The 17,564-nt window shown below is 33.4% G+C and overlaps 2 protein-coding genes across 7 annotated transcripts in view; one reads left to right on the top strand and one right to left on the bottom strand.

The window, feature by feature from the left end:
* The window catches only part of MCPH1 (microcephalin 1), a 120,065-nt gene that overhangs the window by 28,175 nt on the left and 74,326 nt on the right, over positions 1 to 17,564 (top strand). For all 5 annotated transcript variants that reach the window (XR_010720124.1, XM_066179803.1, XM_066179804.1 and 2 more), the window contains 3 exons: positions 5,046 to 5,083; positions 8,092 to 8,254; positions 13,179 to 13,256. Coding sequence is in view for 4 of the 5 variants with exons in the window: in XM_066179803.1 (XP_066035900.1) it covers positions 5,046 to 5,083; positions 8,092 to 8,254; positions 13,179 to 13,256 (279 nt within the window). In the remaining variant the exon portion in view is untranslated. The remainder of the gene's footprint in view (positions 1 to 5,045; positions 5,084 to 8,091; positions 8,255 to 13,178; positions 13,257 to 17,564) is intronic.
* ANGPT2 (angiopoietin 2) overlaps positions 15,617 to 17,564 on the bottom strand; it is a 41,647-nt gene continuing 39,699 nt past the window's right edge. For both annotated transcript variants that reach the window (XM_066179808.1, XM_066179809.1), the window contains one exon: positions 15,617 to 17,053. In XM_066179808.1, coding sequence (XP_066035905.1) covers positions 16,893 to 17,053 — 161 coding nt within the window. In that variant the 3' untranslated portion in view covers positions 15,617 to 16,892. The remainder of the gene's footprint in view (positions 17,054 to 17,564) is intronic.

Genomic DNA, 17,564 nt, shown 5'->3' with positions numbered 1-17,564 from the left:
ATTTTCTTGTATTTGGCAGTGAAGGAAAAATGATGCCCAGGCACCTGTCACATCATCTAATTTTTCTGTCTTCTAATAGGCTATTTTTTTTTTTCATTTTTCCACAAAGCAATACTGGATTTGGTTAGGATGGGCTTGTTTTTTCACATCTTTCTAGGACCAAAGCAGAGGTACTGTTTGGTGAGGAAATAACAGTTGAAACTGACTTTTGCAGCCAGAGAAAACTTGAAAAATATCAGTATCAAAGGACTGATAAGAGAAAGGCCAGCCAGAAAGTAAATTACAGCTTTGAATAATTGCTGTTTATAAATACTGAATAGTAATCATTCATTGCAATTACCAATTATTTTCAGCTATGAACCACAATTACTTGAATAAAATAATGTAGTACTACTTATAAATTGTTTCTAGAAGCCTTAAGGTTTTGGGTCCTCATTCTTAAATACAAGCAGAGTGAAATTAACCTGATTTTTTAATATTCGTACTCTACATACAGCTCTGTCTTTTGGTTCATATACTAATAAGACTGAAGATTATTACTTCTGAAATGCTGTTGTAAAGATCAAAATTGAGTATAAGGGTACTAAACAAATTTTAAAACCGTCTGATGGACCTACAATAGCCAGAGAAGAAAGGGATTTGAAGATCATAAAACAGATAGTGTAATATACTCTTCCTTAAACTTTTTTTGCTCACACATGCACTGTTTGTTTTCCTGCCTGCCTCCCACCCTCCAAAAGTTCTTTATCCCTTCTATATCAGCCAAATCACCTAGAGGTATCTTGTTGATTCCTGGAGATCTTTTCATTCCACTAAAACATGTATCTGAGTTTGAGACTGCTCTGAGGCTTATTTCTTTCAGAACTTCAGTCAACTCTAAGGCACAAGAGGAGCATTTGGACTAAGTAATATACGATTTAAAAGTGCTTTAGTTGAAATAATTTCTTGAAAAATATTTGAGACCTGGGTTCTTGAGACAAAGACAAATGAGATCTAATATACATAGGCTGGAATTTAACCAGTGACAAATCCAAACCTACTCCTATCAAATTAATTCTTTGCATGAATACACTTTATTCTTGAGAACTAGCCTGGAAAAACATTTTATGGTCTCATTTTCATTCATTTGTCACTTATGAAAAAGAACTCATGACATGCTTATTGAAGCAAAGTTTGAGTTCACCTTCTTGAAAAGCAGGTTGTACAAAACAGGACTTTTTTTTTTCTTCTTGTCCTTCAGCTCCAATTTAGAAGAGAGAAAGAATACATTTCGAAATTGGATACCTCTTTTGTAGTGTAGGTCTGTTAACCATATAGAAGTATCACTTATAAGTACTGGGGAGATTCACAAATACTGTTTCATTCTAGCTACTGAAATGAATGTTCTGTATTACAGATGACTTAGAAAAATCTTGTTGTTGGCAGACAGTAAAGAAGTACTTAGCGTTTCTAAGAAATATATAAAGGAAAGCTGAAGCTGTCATTTATAATGAAGTCTGTATTCCAGACCTCAAAAATAATTCAGAAAGAAGCGTGTGCTCTGATTCAGACTACAGATATGCAGCTCTTCAGTATTCAGAGATTAATGGTAAATAAAAGGACCAGTTAACTTAATACCACCTTTTCCAGTGTTTTATTCATAATCCTGCTACAAACATGCATTAGAACTCATAATGATGCTCACCAGATGTCTTTTTGCTGGTCAGAAAAGTAAATGCTCTTTTTTTTTTTTCAATAAAAGCAACATGTAAAATAAAGCAGACACAAAAAGCACAGAAGAAAAATTGCATAGTAGGGGCTGGGGGAGAAAGCAATTAACTTGAAAAATGTAGAACTGAAAATTAGAACATAGTTCGGCTAAGTTTTCCACTTCGTAAGTGTAATTAAAGAGAACTGCTTGTCTTACTGAAGCAATAAAACAAAATATTATCTGCTTAGTAAATGACCTTTAACTTGCAAAAATATTCATTTCTGAATGCAAATTAAATCATAGCTTGGAAAAAATTAAATTTATTTCCAATTTCTACATTTTGTGTTCACCCTTCTGCATTCTTCAGTCTTTGAACCACTTCTAAGTGCACTGACAAGACATTTGTTCAGAATACACACTGCATCATCTTGTACATGATGTGTTGTAACATAAAAGCTACAATTCAAAAGCTGACCTTGCAGGTTAAGGTCAGGACAGGCTGTAGATTTCCTGATTTGTGTGGATCCAGTATTTTTATTCACCTATAGACAAAGTATTAAGGAATTGCTTACAAACGTTTTTGCTCTGAAGCTGAAGAAGCAGCTGTAGGATCTCATGCTGCGCTGGCCTTGGTTTATAGTATTGCTTCTTTTTAACCCAAGTTTGGCAAAAATAGTGGTATGATTAGTAATACTTTCATAACATTTATAAAAAATTGTGTGGAAGGATATTTTTCTGCACATTCTGAACTGACACAGCAGGATCTACTTTAGAGCTAATACTAGACAAACACTCTCAAGAGCCTAGTGCAAATGCTCTGTGTGGGTTTAACTCCAGACTTTTAGACAAGGACCTTGACTGTGATGGCAGTGAGGCCTGGCTTCAGGGAGTATTGGACAATGTCATGACCGTGCTGAAACATACACATTTAATGTAGATGAGTTTTTCCACCAAGAAAGACTGGACAGAGCAAAGTGAAACCTTGTTTTTAAGCCCTGTTTTTTGCCTTCCCAGGCTGTTACAACCCAGAATCCTTCAATGCTCATGAGTTTCTGGAGATCCTACAATGTGTATTAAGACAGTATGAGACATATAACAATGTGGCCTCACATCTGATTTTAATCATCTGACCTAACCTGTGCAGTCATGTGCAGTCTTCTACCACAAGAACCCTTACTCACTGTGTTGCTAGATGTCTTTTTGGAGTGTTATTCTCACATTTTGAGTGTATGTAACTTAATACTATATATTCATGTTATGATAGATATATTTCATGCATATTGTTGCATTGTCATTATTTTTGCTCAAATTCTTTACATATAAAACTTTAGTGTAGAATTGAGTTGGAACTTCCAAGAGCAATTAAATGTGACTGCTTGTTTGGAGTTGGAAGTAATGCAGTAGAAATTCTTTTGGCTAAGAATAGAACCAAATTTGATCAAGATAAGTGCATATTCTTTTCAGCTGTCAGGCTAGCATTAGAGTAAGACATCATCAGTAAGTATTGCTAGCAACAGATTAGAATTTGGAATCTTGTATTTTCAAAAATACTGCATAGAATTTCTTTCAAATATTTCAGTGCAAAGGCTTTGTCCTTTTTTCTTTTGAAGTTTTATTCTATTTTATCAATATTTGGGTTTATATTTTCACATTGTATACATAGTTTGAAGTATTGTAGAGCTTACATAGTGTGGTCTGAGTGGATGTTTATCATGAATTTAAAAAATTATTGAATGTGCTGCATTGTGTTCTGAAGTATTAATATCTAAATTTTGTGGGTTTTAAATGTACACAGAATGAAATTACCATGTGTATGTTGAAATGACTACAGCTTGTGTTATCTTTAATCTACTTTGTCAATGATATCTAAATTGTGTTCTATTTATGCAGAGCATTCATATGTCCACAGTCATGGTGGACATTATTCTACATTCTTTTAGTTTAATAGTCTACATGAGTAATTCCAACTCTTAAATGTGACAGATTACTTGGTTGTTCAACAGAGAATCATTCTGTATTGAAAACAGGTCAGATGGAATTGCATCAGATTTCTCTCTTCTGTTCTTTGATTCATTTGTGGGTAAAATGAGTTGCCCTGAATTTTTTTTTTTTTTTTTTTTTTGGCCTGTGCTCCCAATTCAAAATATTTGTGTACTCTTACCTCAGTACATTACTCAAAAGACACTGAATTTTAGCAGAGAGTTTGGGAGCTTACCACTTGTGGTTGTGGTAATATATTAGGGGGCAGAAGTGGGAGTTAGTATTTCATATGGAGCAGTAGCTATATGGAGAAATAATTTAAATTCATATACTGATTTTGAAAATTAGAAGGATTTTTTTAAAATCATTGTATAAAATTCAGTCAGTCTCCTTTTTCTACAAAATTAGAATGTTTGTATGTATATATTTGCGCAGGTTTATGTAGCTACAAGTAATTCTTAGCTAAGATGATCGAAACCTCTTCTTACATATGTTTTTTGATTACCATGTTCTGTGTAGTTATGTATTTCTCTGATACTGCTAAAATTCATGTTCATTCCTGCCTGTTTGCATACTGGAGGCATTCATGGTCACTGGTGATGAACTTCCTCCTCTTCTGACCTCTGTAATAATAATTCTTCCCAAGCTTACTTAAAGTCCGTATGGGGCAAACATTCCTGCTTCTCACATAAGCTATGGGGAGTATTGCAGAAGGGAGGGGTGCTTTTTAAGGTGTATCAGAATTGCTGATTTGAGGACTGCCGTGTTCTTTGAGTATACCCTGTGTGTGATATTACTTGGACAACTTCTATTCACTAGAAAATACTGAAGAGTGAAAGAATGTTTACTTAACCTTGACATAAAATACTGAAGTTGTGCCAACCCCTCCCCCCAAAGTACACTATCAAAATAAAAACAAAATCATTAAAATTATATTTCTCGTTTCTGAAGTGTTTCTACCTTTCTTTTGGAAAAAACTGGAATTTTAAATTACAGGTTTTCTTCGTTGTGGTTAAACTGCCTTTTCCTTTCCATCTGATGAAAATTCAGTAGACCAATAGTGTCCTCATTTCTGTGGCATCTCAGGCTGGAAGTCCTTTGCATTTTGCTTTTATTAAAAAAAGCTTACATTCCTGTCTTCTTTTATATGGTATGCTTTGACATAAAACATGATTGAAGGGTTTTCCTTCCTTCCATGTCCCCAAAGTTTAGTATTTCTAGTAAACGTTAATTAGTATAGACTCTTCCCCAGGTGATCTTACAGTTATGAAGTAGTTTGCACCTTTTAAAATAACATTTTCTAATTTAAGGGGTTTTTTCAAAGGAGGTTTTTTTTCAGATTTTTGATGTTTTCTTGTTTTTTTCATGTCTCTAGCCAACAAGGACACTTGTTATGACAAGTATGTCTTCTGAGTAAGTATTAACCATTTTGACTCTTTATTCAGCCCACTATTTAAATTTGAATGTTGATAAGCTTTTTATGCCTATAGAAAATGAAATTTATTTTTGGGCTCTGCACTTTATTTTGTTCTGTACTCTAGCTAGAAACTTGATATGTTGTTGCTACTTGCACAGTGAATGTACATTATTGTTGCTGTTGTGGAGACTGAAGTAGTTCTATAGGTGAGTTCAAATGGGCTTCAGAGCAATAAAACTAAAATCTTAAGCAAGTTTTGAATTTTTCTGAGGGAAATGTGAATAGTAGTTGTATGTAGTAAATACTTCAGCCCAACACAGCCTTTTCGCCATACCTTTTAATTATTCTATTTAAAAAGTCATAATTTGAAACATCAGTTGAAAATGTTTTATTTCAAATGAATAGTTGCAGAATAAATATCAGTTGTAGGTTTTTTAGTAACTTAGTTTCAAAACATTAGAAGCAGCTGCCACTGCATATTTTGGGGGAGAGTTAATAATTTTTCTGGCATGCTCTTATCATTCTCTTAAAAGTCTTAAAGCGTAAGGAACATCCAACAAAAACATGATTCCATATTTTATACTACACTTGCTTACAGTTTTTGAATTCTTTTTCAAAACTCAAGATATTTATACTGCCCAAAAATCTGTTTCAGGTTTGATGTAACTAAATGTTGACATTTACATGGAAATAAATACTCAGAAACAGCACTTAGTGGCTGTGCTTTCAGAAGTTTTTTGTAAAAGGTTGTCAATAGCTATTAACAAGTGTACTTATATATGTCAGAAACATAAAACAGAATTATTTTTTTTCTTCTATTTAATGTGACTGGATGGTAGTAACACCAGGACTATAAAATGAGCCTCACAAGTCATGCAATGCAGAATCACTGTGGAGGAGGTAAAGACCATCACTACAGTGCAGATAGTAGGGGAGAACAGAAGCTGTCATCTGCCTGAAAGAGGAGAACAAATATTGGCTGAGCTAGGGAAATTTATTTTTGTTTAAAGAAGTCATTAATATATTATTGCTTTCATGTTCTTATATGTTGACTTTTCCCACTACCCAATTACTGTTTCATTAAATTAAATTGTCTGGCGATAACGATTGCTTTTCTTCAGAACCTTTTCATTAAGACTGCTTTTGGCTGACTACAATTGTAGGCATTCATCAGCTTGTAAGTGGGTGAAGGGAAAAGGATTGCTTCTGAAACAACTAAAGAAGAGAAAACAGTCCCCCAAAACACAGCCCAGTGGTCAAAAGCCAATTCTACTACCCAGTAGCTACAGCCTCAAAAGTGGTTCCTTAGAATTTACATTTTAAGATGCATGAGTTCAATGGTTTCATGGCATTGGGTTTTGAGATTATATTAAATGCTGCTCACTGATTCACAGTCACACAACTATCTAATTTTGTGATTTAAAAATTCAGTGAAATTTTGCTGTAAATTTTCATCCACCAGTTTTTGCAGCTCTCTCAAGTGTAAACTGGTGAGTTTTCTCTGCATTTTGGAAGACGTTTTTGATTCAAGACTTGTACAACACAAATATTTCTTCTTGTTGTAAGGAATTTTCTGTAGACACAGGAAGAACTTGGAAAAAGTTCAGGTAAAGCATGGAGCATGCAGTCTGGGCAGGGCCAGCCCCTATGGGTTGTAATGTTGCAAGAACATTCACTTGGTAGACTATATCAAGCTAAACCTCAAAAAAGGAAAAGGGAATACTAAGAATTCTAGTAACAATCAAAGCTATGTAGCCAAGGCCAGAATTCATACTGGAGAGAGGGTTAGTCATAGGACTTTTTAAAAGTATCTCAACATACAATATCAGTTTTTAATTGTGAGATTAATTTGCTGCACTGTTTTCACTATCCAATTTTTTGTTTTAAACTTCTTGAAAAGTAGATTGCTCCAATTTTTTGAAGAATTTTTTTGCAGTTTTCTTGTGATTCTGCTAAGTGTTTGTTTTAGCTGGGATATTTTGGGAGTTTTAACAGACATCCTTTCTGTAGAGTTAAATGTAGTGAGAATGAAGCAACCCCAGAAACTTCTGTAGATACTCTGAGGGCACTTGCATTGTGTCTGTGATTAACTCACAAGTTTTGCCTTAAAGGATCACCACTGTGTAGGTATAACGGTGTTCGAGGTTGGGCCTAATTTCTTTGTCTTGTGTTGCATGGACATTCCCAAGTTAGTGTGACAAGCAGAGAGGCCACCAGAATATACAGATCTTGAAGGATCATTTATAATTGTAAAAATAATCATTAATAAAAGCAGTAAATTGTTATCATGCAAAAGCTTTTCTCTAGTGATACCAAGGTCTTCCTATTTTCATAATCATATATTTATGTGTTCCTGTGCAGCTATGTAGAGAGCTCGAATTAGAATTCCAGTTATAGGTGGCCATTCTGGAATTTAGATCTAATTTTATATATTTCATTATAATTGTATTTAAGGATAAGTGAATTTTTAATTGAAACATTGGCATAGATGTGTGGGTAGCAAGCCAGATAGAACTTTAGGACTTCTCTCTAAATTAAGATACAGGATTATTCAGATGCTGAAAATCTAGTGCTTCCTAATGAAAAACTCTTAAGTGTGCTGTGTCTAAATGTTTACATTTCTTGCTAATATTTTTTATAGTACTACAAAAGAAACTAAGGATTAGGCTCTGTTGTGTTGGGCATTGCACACAAACAGCAAAACAGATAATTTTGCACTCAAAAGCTTTTATTTAAACAGACAAGATAGATGTGGGGGGCTAAAGGGCTTTGATATGCAAATAGATGTGATTATGTGATTAGGGACAAGGGTCTGGTACGACTGTGGAGAAGCTAATGAATTGAGGGCTAGCAACGGGGAAGGAGGCTTAGTGAGAAAAGGATAAAAAATGTTTAGTGGGGAAAGAAATGAGATAAACTTGAATTAATTTGTGTGTATGCTTTTATAATTCTGCCTTCCTCCATTCAATGTTGCGTGGGCTTTTTTACCTTTTCTTCTATTTAGGAAGCAAAATATAGTAATTCAAGTCATGAAAAAACTTGGAGAATTTTTGTTGTCAAATGAAGTGTGTGAAACAACAAGTCATGTGGTTACTGGGAGTCCTCGTCGTACCTTGAATGTTATGCTGGGAATTGCTCGTGGGTGTTGGATTGTTTCTTATGAATGGGTAAGAAATGCTTTTTAACTTTATTACACAATAAATTAAATTTAGTTTGTATAGCTGAAATACCGACCATGTTTGTGTCCATGTTACATGCAATGGTGCCAATTTTTTCAGGCTTAATTAGAGTTAGTTCAACTAGATGAAATTTGTCTGTGTGAAGATCTGTTAGTTAGTTACTGTTTTTCAATGCTTAATTTAACCAAAGTATTCCTGCATTGTACCTCATTATCTATTTTCGAAAGGTCCAAGGTCCTTATCTCATGGATGAGAAACTCATGTCCCATGCATTATTTTTGGACAGATTAATTTCTGCACAACATTAGCCAACTAATATTCAGATTGAACTTTTTATGTCCTGATATCATATATTTCTGTTATGTTCTGAAATATGTATTGAGTTCAGCATTAGTAAAAATTAAGGGAAATTCTTAGGTATTTCACTGCAAGTGGGAAAAAATGTAAAATAGAAATCGTAGTGACTGGGTGGGGAATTTTTCTGTCCTAGAATTTCATTGCCCATTTTATGCCCTGCAGTTCTGTGAACAAATGCATGGTGAAAATATCTACCTATGCTCTTCGTAGGCCAGTATTGATTGGAAATACCCATAAGTTGAATGAAATTGTTCAAGGATTAGTTTGTCCCTGCAGATGTTATTGGATCAAATCCTGATGCTGTTTTTACTCATTTTATTGAGCTGCTATTGAGACAAAGTTCTGAAGTTACTAGGAGTGACGTGTGAGAAAGAACTAGAGACAAACTTTAGATCCCCAAATCAAAAGTTTGCTTGATTTTGTAGTATCTGCTTACCTAAAAAATTGCTATTTTAAATATTTTTAGAACTGTGCTTATCTTTTTTTCACAGAGACTGGGTGCAACTTTGCCCATAAATGTGTATTCCCATTATTTGTTTATTTATTTATTTAACTGAAATAAAACAGTACTTTGAACTTTTTTAAAAAAATATTTCTTCACCTGGTTAAATTATTGAATCATATCATGTAAGAGCATTATTGTCTTATTTCATGCTGTGTCAATGGCATAGTTTTGCCATCTTTTTACCCAAATGGTTAAATAGAGAAAACTAAAGCCTTACCTAGCCAGAATGAGGAATTCAGTAGGAAATTAGTAAGGAAAATTTCATCTAAGAAAATAATCTTTGCCTTTTATTGATGCTACATAACTAAATCCTTTAAATATAATTAATCCTACCATTAGTATTTTCACTGATTAAATAGTTCAAATTGTATAATTAAAATAATCAATCAATCTGGAAAAATTAGTAGTACCTTATAAACATGGTATTACTTTTGAGCAGTGATGATTTTCTTTTGGAAGATGTTCATCAGCATTCCAAGAAGCTGTTTACCTCTGCCTTTTGACTTGTAATGTGGACATAATTTAGGGTGAAGTGGTTTTTTTCTTCCGAGAAAAACTTATAATGTTATTTTTAAAGATGGATTCATAGAAATACCAAATTTACCATCAGATGTTTAATCTTCATAGCTATCCATTTACATTTTCAAGATGAATTAGTCAAGTACAAATACCATATGATCATTCAGTGTGCTAGCTGGATAGGTGAGAGACCTTAAATAATAACTAATCAAATAGCGTGTTTTCAGACCCTTAGAGCTAACTCTTTTGCCACTGCATATTTGAAAACTTCTAGATAGCTCTTTTTCTCAATAGAAACACACATTCTGAAGTATTTCAGCTAAGAATAATATTGCAAATCATAAATTTTTGAATTACATGAATCTGAAGCATTTTTTGGTGTTGCTATGAAAATATAACTGGTTGAAAATTTGCCAAAGTCAGAAGCAAACTTTCAGTGACTTGGAATGGAAAGCTCTTGTCTTTGTTTTCATGAAAACTTAATGTTTTAGTGAGTGGTGACCTAATTATTTACTGCAGGACCTGTTCATGAACTCAGTATCCAATTTTCTTTTTATCTAGGAAAGTAGATATGATGCCTTTGTACTCAATTCCAGAATGATGATCGACAAGCATTAATCCATCTTTTTTAAGACAAACAAATTTCATTTTTAAACAAAATTCTGTAAATACTACAAGGGTTGATAAAGGTCATTGCTGTAGAATTGGCCTGGAAAGTGAAATAGGATTACTTAATCATAACTAATCTTTTGGGTTTATATTTTAATCTATTTCAGTTGTTTTCCAGCTACTTTTGATACAAACATAATTTGGGTACTATAAAGACGTGCTGTATATGTAATACAGCATGGTACATCTGTTCCAGCTCAAGTTTATTTATGAAGAATTTCTTTTAATGTAATATGTCTCTATGAATTTTATTCAATGTTACAATTTTCTTGGTTCAGTTAAAGTTGATTTATATTGTGATTAAAGGAGAAATTGCATAACAAGTTTCTTTTATGTTCAATAAATATATGCAGCTATAAGTACAAAGCTAAGAAGTTTTGATATTCTTATTGTAAATTGTTAAAGTAATTGTAAAAAGTATACACAGGTACCACTAAAATTTGTAACTTACAATCCTAAGTTGCAGTCTTAATTGTATTTTTTTAAGAAGTTACAATACTTCTCTTATCTGAACACTGCAATGCACTATAAGGTTTTGAATATTTTTAAAGGTCATTGATTTATTAATGTGTTTAATCTTATTTTTATGTTTGGTATGATATAATGACTGTAGAAATTATTTTCTGATTTTGCACAGCTGTTGTATTTTCAAATATTTGATTGTTCTTTTTCTAAAAGTAAACATAATATTCTTTGGATGTTTTGTAATCAAGTTTAGCAATAAGTCTAAGGATATGCTGCTTTTTATTGTCAGCAAAAAAAATCACTCTTCATTTTCAATAGCCTGCTAAATTGGACACCTCTCCTCACAAGTCAAACATCACTTGTCGCATCACACAAGGCAACAGCTTTTGTAGAAATTCACATTAGAGGTTGTTGGTTTCCCTGGAAGTCATCAGGCATAAGATACTTTGGACTGAAAACTGTAGAACTTACCGAGAAAATAATTTTGTTATGAAAACTGAATTTGGAATTTACTACTTGTAGCAACAGATTTGGGGCAAAAGAGCCTTTTACAGAAACTTATTTTCTTACATGCAGTTAGGCCATTTTATAAGGTTTACATTGCTAGTTTATGATCAATTTGTTCAGCTTGGAATTTTCCATTAGTGAGCTCCAACGTTGTGAAGGATAACTTTGCCATGCTCAGTAAATATAATGCCAGTTTATTTTTAAAAGGAACATTTTATAATTTAAATTAAAACTAATTATATGCATTTGTATTGCAGAATATTTCAGTTATTGTGAATCAAGCATGGGAATAATTTCAGAGACTGATGAAATTAGTTCTAAGATGAATAATGACAACTATTTAATAGTCCATGGCTTTGCTAACAACTTCATCTATTTGGAATGGCTGGAGAGCTATTTAGGGAAAATATGAGAGAGGTAGAATTATCCCAAAATAGGGATTTGCTTTCTGATAAATTCCATATATCCCATTTTGGGGATATATGTATGCTTCTTGTTTAGTTAGCTTCACTTGCTCTAGGAGCAACAAGATGTCTCACTGGTTGGTAACATTGCTTTTTTTAACTTAAGGGGTGCCTGATGGCAACTACAGAAGAGACGTTGTGAAGCTCAAACATAAAAGTTGTTGAATTGTGTGACAGTGGACAAACTTGGCAAAGAAGATACCAGTGTTTTACTTCTGTGAGAATCTTCATGGCTCACCACTTATAAAACCAATAAGGAAAAGAATCTCATCTTCCATCAGAATTTAGACTGTCTACAAATTAGGAGTAGAATGTCCTTTATATGACTCAAGGGCAGAGCCAATGTAGGAACTTTGTCTTTTTCCATTTTCCCATTAAGACAATGTTTTTACCAGTTGAGGGGTAGTATTTGAATACTCTCCCATGGTGCTTTTAATATTATAGACAACTAACTGCAAGTTATGATAAATTGTTCTGAAGAAAGTTTGGAAAATCAATCCATAAAATATGCTGAATGGAGTAATTTGGAGAAAGTTTTACCCTAAAAAAAAGAAAAAAATTTAAAATGCTGTATTTCAGAAATTGGAAATACAACCATTTTAAGTAGGTTTTTTCTGTTAACCGTTTGGTGCTGGTCCTGATAGGAGCAGAAGTCAGCAAGTGATCCACAGTTTTAGGATTACTGGTCTCTAAAAATCATATTGATCCAGTGTTTTGGAGCTCAGTTGAACACAAATGATTATGTATTTTCTAGAGAGTCAGTGTTCTGCAGTCTTTTTATGTACTCTAGAGTGTGACACTGACAAAGGAGGATACCACGGAGAAAGAAATTGAGTTATTCTTCTTTGCAGAATGATTTATAAATGTAATGTGGATTCTATGCAATAGTTGCATAATCTTTGTAGTAGTAGGGGTCCAGTATTGTTTGAAATCTTCATTTATGATCAGGATGATGGGGAAGAATGCACCCTCAGCAAATTTGCAGATGTTAGAAAACTGTGAGACGTGTTTGATACACCAGATGGGTGTTTCTGTTCCGATGGACTTTGACAAGCTGGAGAAATGATCCAGCAGGAACCTCATGAAATTCAATGATTACTGAACTGAGAGAACAAAATTCATATACTGACTTCCCTTTGCAAATTTTTCCTCCATGTATTGTGATTAAAAATAATTTACTTTACTAATATCCTCACATTTTAAAATTTAATAAAGCTATGCATGGAAGTATGACTGATATTTCAATGGTTTGTTTTAGCTATAAAATTTGTATCTTTCTGATTTATTGATTCTTTAGCACATCATTTGGTTTGGGTAAATGAAATAGCAAACCAGCTATTGTAATGGCACTGTCACTTCTAATTACACATTCAAAAAGTTTATTTTAGAAATTTTAAGATTCTACTTACCACTTACTTTATTTTAGGTTCTGTGGTCTTTGGAATTAGGCCACTGGATCTCAGAGGAACCGTATGAGCTTTCATCCAGCTTCCCTGCAGCTCCTGTAAGTTTAATGGTCCTTTAAGCTTGTGAACCTTCTTTTGTTGATCTGGGAAATGATCTGCCCTCGAAATAGGTTTTGTGAATAAGAAAGCCTACTACAAAAATATTTTTTAAAGCCGATACTGTAAGGAGTTATTTTCTTCTTCATCCACTACTTTTTGAAGTGTGTGCAAAAACTTTGGTACATGAGGAAAATGCAAAATTTCGGTTTACCAATTAATACCTGAATAAACCAGCATCTTACTGAAGTATAAATGTACTTTAATTTTTTTTCTATCTGTACCTGTATACAAACTGGAGAGGCATGTTATTGCCAAATGGAAAGATTTGCAGGTCAGGGACTCAATTTTTTTGGCCCAGTTTTTTTCCATTTTTTTGGGTAATGGAAAATTACTGTGGTATTCCAGAACTGCTAAGCAGGAAAAAATTAAGCATTTTTTTCCTGCCTCTAATAATCATTCTCAAGTACTGAATTGGGAACTAGTGCAAAGGTGGGTATGTGGGGGCATGATGTACATATGTGGACCTCAGTGAAATTCATGTATTGTAATTTATTAAAAAGGAATTTTATTTTGGTTTTAAAACAAGTAGAATTCTAGCTGGTTACTAGTCAGTCATTCCAATAATTTTCTCTCCACTAAATTAGTGTCTGCAATTTATTTCTCAGTTTCACACAGGCTTTGAAGAAAGTACAATTAAATGGGGTATGAGATTTTTTTTTACTTTAATTTTATTAACTGTTAAGAACTTCTGTTTAGCATTCTTTCTAAATCTATAACTTATGTAAATTTACATATTCAACATGAAACTTTATTTCATGATTTTAAGTTGTCTGCTCTCAAAGTTTAGGGAAACTGTAGCAGTTATTCTCAAATAACCCTAAAGAAATTACTATCCATTAAAATGTCATATTTTTTCATAAAATGAGAAAGTTGATTGTTTTATATAGCAAATACAGTAAGAATGGTAAAAGTTAATATGGAAAAATAAATAAGAAGCATGTTCTTTTTTTTTTTCCACTATTGTGTATTTCTGTGAAAAAATCTACACCGAATTTCATGTTAAGTTGCTTTGAGTGTTCTGTTTCTTTTCAGACCACCTTGATTAATCAAAGTATGCTATCAGTAACAACGTACATAGCATTCTTTAGAAGTGATTCCTCTTGGACTTGTTTTTAAGATTCCATTTAAAGGTTTTATTCCTGAGGCAGAAGGAGAAATTGAGAGATGGTGAGAATGTAAAATTGAGGGAGGTTAGGGTTGTGCTAAGAACCCAAATCACTTCTTTTTGCGATGTGCTGTTCTTACAGAGGAACAACGTTGGAGTCCAAGGCAATATTTCCATTACCATTCCAATCATTCCCTTATTTCGTCACTCTCATTTCCTACTGTAACAGATACCTTATTTTTTAAGATGCGATTATTATTTGAGCATGAATGCTGTTTTTATTTGCTTTTTTTCTTGTTTCTTTCCTGCTTCCTAAAAAGTACTTAGAGAAAATGGAAGTACATTCTAGTTTCACATATTGTTTATTTGATTACAGGACGGAATTAAAAGTAAGGGTTTTACCTTGCTGTTATGTTTTACTTGTTTGTACCAAGTCCAAAGCAGTTTTTGCAGCCTTCTGTTTCCTATTATTGCCTTCCTTCTGACATGTCCTCCTGTTGCTTCACTTTGGTTTTTGGAGTTCAAGCCATGCAATCTTCTTTAGATGAAATGTCATTTAAAGACATATTCCCTCTAAAATTTTACATTTGTGTTGATAAATTGATCATTTTTCCCCCAAAATGAAGTCTCATGAAACAATTGATCCATTCAATGTCTACATCAGTATTTTTGATCACTTTCCCAGAACAGTCATCAGAAAGCCTCAAATTCTGTAAACTTTTTTGCAACAAATCAAAACTAGCCATGCAATATTAAATTATTTTTGCCATGACCACTGAAATTCTAATTCAGTTGCAATGCCTGACCACTGAAAATTTTTTTCTAGTATCTAATCTGAATCTCCCCTGTCTCAGATTAAGGCCATTTCTTCTCGGCCTGTCACTGCCAGCACAGTAGAAGAGAGACCAGACCCCACCTCACTACAACCTTCTTTCAGGTGATTGTAGGGAGTGATGAGGTCCCCCCTGAGCCTCCTTTTCTCCATCTAAACAACCCCAGATCCCTCACCCCCTCCTCATACGATATATTTTCTAGATCCTTCACAAGAATTGTTGCCCTTACAATACCTTTTGTTAAGTTAGCTTCCGGAAACACGTCTGGGGTTTTTGTTTTGGGTTAAGTTCTTGCACTGTAACTAACTCAGTCATCTGCTGAAATCCAAGTTTTACAAAAATATTAGGCAAAGAATAAGCATGAGAATTAAAAGCGAAATTTAATTTGAGAAGAACCTCCACTAAATTATTGTGATGTATGAAGAAATATCTTCTCAATCTGATTTGCATGTTTAGTACACAATTTTAAAGCATATAGTAATAAAATGAAGGAAAAAAAAAGCAAAGATCTCCCAGTAGAGTAATTTATTCACATTGTGGCGTACATTGAGGGCCTACCTACAGAGAATTTTTAGGGAGAAGTCCTAACCTTACTGAAAAAAACCCATAGTGTGACCTTAGATAATTTTCAGATTATTATTTTTCTTCCTGTTTTTAAAATAATAATTTGTATCTAAGTCATAAGCATAAATTTAATTGTATCAAAATATCAAAGAACATGCATATGTTTTTCAGTTAGGTTATTTTTACAAAACATATAGATATATTACAGCACCAGGTGATAAATGATTGTCATAGACAACCGGACATCTGGTGTTAATGCCGTTGTCTCAGTTTATAAAATACTGGTCAGTTATTTTACAGGTAAATGACAAGGGAAGGAAAAAAGTGCAATCTTCATAAAAATGTATAGGAATACATGCTGTATTGTAATTCGTAGGGATTTTCTGTAATTTAAGGACAGTCACTGAAACAGACTGAAAAAACAGTGATTTTTGTAAATGGTATTGCCCAGGAATGAATGCAAACTATTTAAATGCTATTTGTCCTCTGCTAAACATAGTCATAGAGGCTACTGGAAAAATCCTCAGGTAAGTGTAAGAAGTTGTTTATGAGACTATGGGGGAAAGGAATGTATTCCCTAACCAGGATTGGGCTAATTACAGAACAGCATTGTTTTTATGTACATAAAGGGCACACATGACACAGAAAGATAAATAGTTCTAGATCTAGCTAAGTGTTTTATATTAATGTTTAAAGTTCAGAGGTGAGGTGAAATGCATATTCCTAAAAGTATTTTAGGGTTTTTTCACAGTTCCAGTTATTTACTAACACATACATAAAATAAATGATCAGTAAAACAGAGTCCTTAAGTTGTCTGACGGTTTCTTGGATGTTCTTTTTATTGAGTCATTTGGCCAAATCACTGTTATATCAGATTGATGCTTTAGACTTTGTGTTTGGTTGAATAATATGAGCTTTAGCTGATCAAGGCGATTGCAATTCAGGAACTGTACTGAACTGACCCCTTCAGAACACTAGTGCATGTTTCTGGGCTTGAAAAAATGAGACAAGTTGCTTGGTAAAATAAGTCTTTGAAGACTATACAATACATAATTCACATAATGACAAAGCATTTAGAAATCTGCTGGTCGAATCATCATAGTTGTAGCTTTGAGAGAGTATCCTGAGCCCTTCCAGTAGTACCACTTGATCCCATTAAACTTGTTGTTGTTCTGTCGTAATGGATAATACATTCCATTGAGGTTAGAAGGACCACATGCGTCAAACCACCATCCTGCAAGACAGGAGACAAACATCAGCAGAAGTAATTCTCAAAATAGTATTTAAGGTCACTTTGTTGTCTGGAAGTGAGAAAGAAATCTAAACCCAGTTTTTTGGATTTGAAAGTGTCAGTATAAAATACTTGCCCCAAACTCAGGAAAGAAATGTATTTATGTATCAACTACATATTCTTGAACCTTATGCAATACATTGTATTTTAAAATTGAGAAGGGAAAGTGTTCAATGAGTTTATTATCATCATCAATCATTTCTGATAGTCTGAGGACAGAACACAAACTATAATGATATTGAGTTGCCTTTGGTTTTATCTACTCTTTGGTAAACTCCTGTTTTTCACACACTTAAACTCCTTTCTTAATCCTTTCTAGAGGAATTACTCAGTTCTCTGGGCAGGTCAGTTCAAAACTTCCTGGAACTTCATAAGAAAGGAAAGGAGAAAAAAAACAGCCCAAATATACTTTGTATCCATGTAGTCCTGACTTGTTAGTGGGTCCTAGGAAAAT

This window comes from Chamaea fasciata, unplaced genomic scaffold, assembly GCF_029207755.1.
Source record: "Chamaea fasciata isolate MVZ Bird 193981 ecotype frontalis unplaced genomic scaffold, bChaFas1.0.hap1 SCAF_3, whole genome shotgun sequence".
In the NCBI taxonomy this organism is placed as follows: Eukaryota; Metazoa; Chordata; class Aves; order Passeriformes; family Sylviidae; genus Chamaea; species Chamaea fasciata.
The sequence above is the reverse complement of the archived record's forward strand: the minus strand, read 5'-3'. Positions and strand labels throughout refer to the sequence as shown.